The following is an 8,210-nucleotide window of genomic DNA, read 5'->3' as shown; positions in this document are numbered from 1 at the left end:
TAAAATAAATAAAAAATAAATGTTTCAGATTTCAAGTCTTTTCAGATTTTGGAATATTTTCATTACACTTCCTGGTTGAATATGTCAAATCTAAAATCTGAAATGCTCTAGTGAGCATTTATTTTGAGTTTCATGTACGTATTCAAAAAGTTTTAGATTTTGGAGTATTTCAAATTTTGGATTTGAGGATTTGGGCTGTTCAACCCATAATAGCTAAATTTAGTTGAGCACTTACTATGTAGCAGATACACTTCTAAAACCATTCCAACTTTTATCAGTCATTTCATCTTCATAACAACACTTTAAAGTCATCATTATTATTACTTTAAAACAGAAGAGTTCCCTGACCCCTCGAAGAACTTGCTACAGGGGCTTGTTTGCATGCTCAAACCCCTTATGGGAGGGGGAGTATGCAGACAGGCAGGTGCAGGCGAGTGCTTTTGGGCTCCGGCCCCACAGTAGTATCTAGAGGTGTGTTAAAATTAATGCTCCTGGCCGGGTGTGGTGGCTCACGCCTGTAATCCCAACACTTTGGGAGGCTGAGGCAGATGGATCATGAGGTCAGGAATTCGAGATCAGTCTGACCAACATGGTAAAAACCCATTTCTACTAAAAATACAAACATTAGCTGGGCGTGGTGGCACATGCCTGTAATCCCAGCTACTCGGGAGACTGAGGCAGGAGAATCACTCGAACTCAGGAGGCAGAGGTTGCAGTGAGCCAAGATCACACCACTGCACTCCAACCTGGGCAACAGAGTAAGACTCTATCTCAAAAAGAAAAACAAAAAATTAATGCTCTTTTAGCAGTTGCTGTTTATGGACAGCTAAGTATTAACCAGCTCAATGGAAATTCAAGTGACAGCCTTTTACACCCTGCCCTCTTGGTACCTAGGTCCTTGTCCAAAGTTCAGAAAGAATCAGGTCAGATGGACTTGAAGGATGGTGAATGCAGGGATTTTATTGAGTGGTGGAGGTGGTTCTCAGCAGGATAGATGGGGAGCTGGAAAGGAGAGGGAACGGGAAGATGATCTTCCCCTGGAGTTTAGCCATCCAGGACCGATCTCCTCTCCAACCATCCCCAGCTAAACTCCTCTCAACATTAAACAGTCCTCTCCTTCTCTGCCATGCCACTCTGTTCTGCCAGTGGAGCTTGGGATTTATATGGGAACAGAATAGGTACGTGGCAGACAAGAGTAGTCTTGGAAAAGACAACATTTGGGTGCAAAACAGGAATACCTGTTCCCATTTAGGGCTGTGGGTTTCCAGGCTTGAGGGTGGGGCCTTTGTCAGGGAACTACCCTCTTCTACCCAGCATGTCCTTGCCTCCTGTCCATATCACTATTACTACCATTCACATTTTACAGATGAGGAAACTGAGGCATAGACAAGATAGTTAGCCCAAGATCACACAGTTAATAAGCGTTGAAGCCAAGACTAAATCAAAACAGTCTGATTTCAGAGCCTGCATTTTCAAACAGCATGTGATTCTGCCCCAACTCAAAGATGAAAGAAGGGCATATATATCACTATAAAAGTTGAGCCTTGTGGCAAGGACTCCCTTCCAACCTTGCTAAATAAAGAAACTCTGCTTGACGTTCCTCTAATAGAGCATACCATGGCCAAGAAAGTTGCAGTGATTGGAGCTGGTGTGAGTGGCCTCTCCTCCATTAAATGCTGTTTGGATGAGGACCTGGAGCCCACCTGCTTTGAGAGAAGTAATGACATCGGGGGACTATGGAAGTTTACTGTACGTGGTTCACATCCTCTCATCTCTATCAATCATGATCTGGCCATTTGCTTTGTCTCTGCTCAGACATGGTGGCTTTAGCCTGCCTTGGTGATCAAGTAAAGGAGTGACTTACTGTGACAGCACAAACATGTGCATAATACAGTGTTAAACACTAGGCAGGATGCGGTCTGTTTGGTGAGGAATCTTGAGAATATGCAGACTCGGGTCAGGAACAGTTGGAAGAGAGGAAAAAAGAGTTAAGTCTGTTAGATAAGCATAGTTTTGGACATTTATGATGATTTCTGGACTGTGGACATTCTAAGACAGAGTAGCAGCGTCACATCAGGCAAACTGAATAGCTTTGGTCAATATAAAACAGATTACACTCCAGGGAGAATGGAAGTTGACAACAGGGAGTGGAATCACAACACCCAGATATTGCTCAGGTCTTTGGGAACAGAACTGGCAAGAGTGAGGCAGGACCCCAGACCTTGGAAGGCCTTGAGGAAGGGGGAGTTTTCGCTGTCACATTTTCAAAATAGAAAGAACTCAAGCACTAAACAATCCTTCTTGGAAGTGGGATATTTAGGCCAGGTGTGGTGGCTCACACCTGTAATCCCAGCACTTTGGGAGGCCGAGGCAGGTGGATCACGAGGTCAGGAGATCAAGACCATCTTGGCCAACATAGTGAAACCCCGTCTCTACTAAAATACAAAAAACTTAGCTGGGCGTGGTGGCACATGCCTGTTGTCACAGCCACTCAGGAGGCTGAGGCAGGGGAATCACTTTAACCCGGGTGGCAGAGGATACTGTGAGCTGAGATTGTGCCACTGCACTACAGCCTGAGCAACAGAGCAAGACTCAAGACTCCATCTCAAAAAAAAAAAAAAAAGAAGTGGAATATTTAGCCTCACAGGCTACACTCAGGTCCAGGCTACCTGTTAGGTGACTTGAGTGTCAGAAAGTAGGGATGAAATTGGTTAAATACCACCTGCCTCTGGTCAGGATTGGTGCTGGTTGCTGGAAGTAGCAGGGTATTCAGTAGGGACCGAGGGATCTGCTCCAGTGAAGTATAAGAAGGTATCAGAAGGTTTATGCCTGTAATGCTAGCACTTTGGGTGGCTGAGGTGGGAGGATCACTTGAGGCCTGGAGCAAAACCAACATGGACAACATAGCAAGACCCCCTCTCTACAAAAAATTAAATTTAAAAATAAATAAATAAATAAATAAATAAGATGGAAGCTAGGCAGACCCACATACTCAATGCTATAGGCAAAAATGAGAATGACATTCATTCAACAGGAGGAATGAGAGAAGCCTTCATAGAAGACATATTGTTTGCTATTAACAGATCTCTGATGGTTGGTGAATAAAACAGAATAAGCAACTACATATAAGCAGGAGTAATCATAACCCTAGGATTAAGTATACTAGGAGAAAAAAAAACTTTGTCCGGTATGTTGTTAACCTCATCAAGCCACCAAATGTTAATATGGAAGGAAAATATTAGATCTGGCTTCTGTAGCTTCTTCTATTTGACCCCACAGTTGGTTTTCTTCTTATTTTCTAAAGTAATACAGATTTATTTTAGAACACAATCTTCAGTTAAACAAATAGGGGAAAAAATGAAAAATATAAATTAAGTATAGTAACAATACCGACAAGTTAATACTGTTAAAATTTAAATGTAATTTCTCTCAGTCATGTATATACAGTTGTCTTTTGGTGTCTGTGGGCGTTTCAGTATCTCTTTGGTTTTGCCGTGAATACCAAACTTCATAAATGCTCAAGTTCCTAATATAAAATGGTGTAATATTTGCATATAGCCTACACACATCCTCCTGGATATTTAAAATTTTCTCTGGATTACTTATAATGCCTAATACAATGTAAATGCTATGTAAATAGCTGTTACACTGTAATGTTTAGGGGATAATGATGAGGAAAGAAATATGTACATGTTCAGAACAGATGGAACCATCCTTTGTTTTTGCCAAATATTTTTCATCCTTTGTTGATTGAATCCGTGGATCTAGAACCTACAGAAACAGAGGGCCAGCCGTACTATTTTTTTTTCAAAAATGTTATTATAATATTAATTTTCATTCATTCAACAAGTACTTATCATGTCCTTCTGCCAGGGCACAATGAGGAGCAAAGTAGATTGGGACCCTGCCCTTAGTCCAGTGGGAAACAGAAACAGTAAATAGGGAATTACAACACAGTGTCATCAGGTTAGTGGTAGAAGCACAGGATGCGGCAAGGCCACATCAACTGCTTTATGCAGCTCTGCCGAGTTGTGGATGACTTCTTAGAGAAGGTGACAGCTAAGAAAGAGGCTCAAGGGAAAAACAGATTAGCTTCAGCCACAGAAGTTCACTGGTGTCTTTAATATAGACCTATTTGTTTTGTTGTTTTGTTTTTGAGTGATGGAGATTGAATCAAGACAAATTGAGGACTTCATGAGAAAACAGAAGCTACAGTAAATGATTCTTTTATGAAAATTGAGATAAGATGGAGAGAGACAAGGCTGAAGGGGACATAGGTTGAGAGGATGATTTGTTTTTTTTTTTTTAATTAGAGTATTTTGTGCTGATGAAAAGGAGCCAATAAAAAAAAAAGGCAGCTTGGGAATATACGGAGACAATAATGAGAAAAATTAGTAAGGTATTCCCTGAGGAAAGGCAAAAAGGAAGATGTCCTGAGCATGAGTGGAGGGAGTAGCCATGCTAATGGAAGAAGGAAAGATAAACGAGACAGGTCATGAGCCCTGCATTCATGGAATTGCTGAAGGACAATGTTAGTCTTGGAGAGCCCTATTAAATTTGGTTAGCTTCTTTGTGGTTTGAAAAATATATTGAATTTAATTATTCAATCCTACCAATGATTTCTGGTAATTATAGCATAGGGACCTAATGCTGGGTTCCCTAGAACTCTTTAAAATGACAAATGCTGGCTGGGTACAGTGGTTCATGCCTATAATTCAGGCACTTTGGGAGGCCAAGGTGGATGGATCACTTGAAGCCAGGAGTTCAACACCAGCCTGGCCAACATGGTGACATTCCATCTCTACTAAAAATACAAAAATTAGCCAGCCATGGTGGCACACACCTGTAATTCCAACTATTTGGTAAGATGATGCAGGAGAATCGATTGAACTTGGGAGGCAGAGGTTGCAGTGAGTCAGGATTGCACCACTGCACTCCAGCCTGGGTGACAGAATGAGACCCTGTCTCAATCAATCAATCAATAGAAATAAATAAAATTACAAATGGAACATTAATTGCTATGACCCCTCCTCCCCCCCCAGTGAGGCTAGCATGAGCCACCATGATCTCTGTTCTCTTCTTCCTATCTCCATTATCCCAACAAGCTAACTATGCCTTCACCACAGGAATCTTCCAAAGATGGGATGACCAGGGTTTATAAGTCATTAGTGACAAATGTCTGCAAGGAAATGTCATGTTACAGTGACTTCCCTTTCCAAGAAGATTATCCTAATTTCATGAACCATGAAAAATTTTGGGACTATCTCCAAGAATTTGCTGAGCACTTTGACCTTCTGAAATACATTCAGTTTAAGGTAAGATACTTTGTGTTATGAAAGATGAGTAGATGGGGGCTGGCCTGTTCAGCAGTGTAATGAAAATTAATATTTTTAAGTAATTAATTAATATTTAAAGTAATATTTTTCTTGATTTTATCTTTAAATAAATAGAAAGATAATGAAGACTTCTCACTCCAGCTGCTGCTCAAGTTTTACTCAAATAAATCATTAAAATATTGAATCTGGGCCGGGCACGGTGGCTCAAGCCTGTAATCCCAGCACTTTGGGAGGCCGAGGCGGGTAGATCACGAGGTCAAGAGATCGAGACCATCCTGGTCAACATGGTGAAACCCCGTCTCTACTAAAAATACAAAACATTAGCTGGGCATGGTGGTGCGTGCCTGTAATCCCAGCTACTCGGGAGGCTGAGGCAGGAGAATTGCCTGAACCCAGGAGGCGGAGGTTGCGGTGAGCCGAGATCGCACCATTGCACTCCAGCCTGGGTAACATGAGTGAAACTCCGTCTCAAAAAATAAAAAAAATAAAAAATATCGAATCTGGGATGGGCACAGTGGCTCACGCCTGTAATCGCAACACTTTGGGAGGCCTAGGCTGGCAGATCATGTGAGGTCAGCAGTTTGCGACCTGCCTGGCCAATATGGTGAAACTCCGTCTCTACTAAAAATACAAAACTTAGCTGAGTGTGGTGGTGCGCACCTGTGATCCCAGCTTCTCAGGGGGCTGAGGCACGAGAATTGCTTAAACCTGGGAGGCGGAGGTTTTAGTGAGCCAAGATCCTGCCACTGCACTCTAGCCTGGGCCCCAGAGTGAGCCTCTGTCTCAAAAATAAAACAAAATAAAATAAAATAACAAACATAACATAACATACTGAATTTGCTGACTCCTCCTCTAAATGCCAAACTCTCATTCAGGATGAAATTTTGAATTTTTTTAAAAAGAGAAAAAAAGAATTTTGTTCATGAAGCCCATTGGGAAAAAACAACTAGAAGTCTGAACCACAGAAATTATAATAGGGCAAAACTAATTTTCCTAAATTTTCCAAGCATCAGGTATTGTAACTCATCTCTTTCTCACCAGGAATAAAAAGCGACTGTTTCTTCCTTCCATTGAAAGATTCAAATGTCTTGTGTCAAAGTCTACATTGCCACCTTTGTGAGATTGCATCAGTTACTTAACTTCTCTAGAAAGATAATAAATCAATATTAATAGACTTCCTATCATGGGACTTGGCCTACTTAAAGTAACAGACAGGGTTACCACACCAGTCACTGCATGAAGTCCAAAGATGGTGAGAAGTGAGTGTTTGTCTTTCACTTTCAGACCACTGTGTGCAGCATAACAAAGCGTCCAGACTTCTTCACAACTGGTCAGTGGGATGTTGTCACAGAGACAGAGGGCAAGCAGAATAGAGCTGTCTTTGATGCTGTCATGGTTTGCACTGGACATTTCCTGAATCCTCATTTGCCTTTGGAAGCCTTTCCTGGTGAGCCATCTCTACCTGAGACCATGCCTACTTTTCCGGGTTCTTCTAGAAGTAAACTTTTAATTTGCAGTTGGAAATACCTCCCCATGATTATAGACAGCTTTATATTCACTCTCAAAAATAATATATGCAAAATTACTTTAAAAGGTGTATAAAGCACTACATAGGTGTCAGGTCTTATTTACTTATTAATATAAATGTCATTATTGTTTAAGCTTTCTAATGTGTGTATAATTCAAATTCAGTGATCACATAAGGCTCAGAACAACAGATCTGTCATGAAAAAGAACAGGCTTTGATTTTGGGGACTGAATTACAGGTAATTTGAATCAGGACTGGCCTGTAATAGAAGAACTTACAGAAAGTAAATGATTTTTTTAAAAGAAATAAACCAGAAATTAAACATGTAAGGCAATATATCCAACCTTAGCTAGCATTGGAGTTTATTGGACAAATAAAAATTTAAAAGGGAAAAAAAAAACAATGTATTCACCCTTCAAAACAGTCAACACAATAATCATACAATTCTTTGGCCAGGCGCAGTGGTTCATGCCTGTAATCCCAGTACTTTAGGAGGTCAAGGCAGGGAGATCACTTGAGGCTAGGAGTTGGAGACCAGCCTGGCCATCATGGTGAAACCCTGTCTCTACTAAAAATACAAAAATTAGCTGGATGTGGTGGCTCATGCCTGTAATCCCAGCTACTCGGGAGGCTGAGGCACAAAAATTGCTTGAACCTGGGAGGTGGCAGTTGCAGTGAGTCAAGATCATGCCACTGCACTTCAGCGTGGGCCACAGAGTGAGACTCTGTTTCGAAAATAAATAAACAAACAAATAAATAATCACACAACTCTTAAACCAGGGCTATTTAGAAAAAGGAGTTTTAGAAAATTCCATTTGGAAATGCTTTTGACCATGACAGCATATTCTTTTTAATATACTCATGATTGTCAAATTACCATCATCTGAGGTCAAAACTGATCATTTGAAAAGCAAAAAGCTATTCAAATTCAGTTGAGGGAAATAAAATTGATCAATTGACAGTTACTAAAATGTAAAAAAGCTACTCCTATTACAAATTAGTGGCCCTAAAGGCAATTGAATAGGTGAGTTTTTGAAATTTCTTATAGGAATTTAAAGAACTTTTGAAGAAGGAAAACTATGAAGAATAAAACATGCAAATGTTGGCAAAATATATGAAAATACATCTTATAAACGTAATCACAAATTGACAAAATATCCTATTCAAAAAAAATGTATTTAGGAATCAAGTGAATATTAAATACATAATGTTTCAAAGAAACAATATTATAAATGGTGGTTGGCTTCAGGCTTGCTGATGATCTGGGGGCTAAACACACAATTATACAGTACTAAAGGAATATAAAAACGCCGGGCGCGGTGGCTCAAGCCTGTAATCCCAGCACT

The 8,210-nt window shown here is 40.5% G+C and overlaps 1 protein-coding gene across 1 annotated transcript in view; it reads left to right on the top strand.

Moving 5' to 3' along the window:
• The window catches only part of FMO4 (flavin containing dimethylaniline monoxygenase 4), a 27,499-nt gene that overhangs the window by 4,706 nt on the left and 14,583 nt on the right, over positions 1 to 8,210 (top strand). Inside the window, exons 3-5 of the mRNA XM_017530031.2 lie at positions 1,610 to 1,749; positions 5,127 to 5,315; positions 6,621 to 6,783. Of these exons, the coding sequence (XP_017385520.1) occupies positions 1,618 to 1,749; positions 5,127 to 5,315; positions 6,621 to 6,783 (484 nt within the window). The 5' untranslated portion in view covers positions 1,610 to 1,617. The remainder of the gene's footprint in view (positions 1 to 1,609; positions 1,750 to 5,126; positions 5,316 to 6,620; positions 6,784 to 8,210) is intronic.

Source organism: Cebus imitator, unplaced genomic scaffold, assembly GCF_001604975.1.
Source record: "Cebus imitator isolate Cc_AM_T3 unplaced genomic scaffold, Cebus_imitator-1.0 Scaffold62, whole genome shotgun sequence".
NCBI classification, from domain to species: Eukaryota; Metazoa; Chordata; class Mammalia; order Primates; family Cebidae; genus Cebus; species Cebus imitator.
Note: the sequence above shows the minus strand (reverse complement) of the source record. Positions and strands in the feature narration are given on the sequence as shown.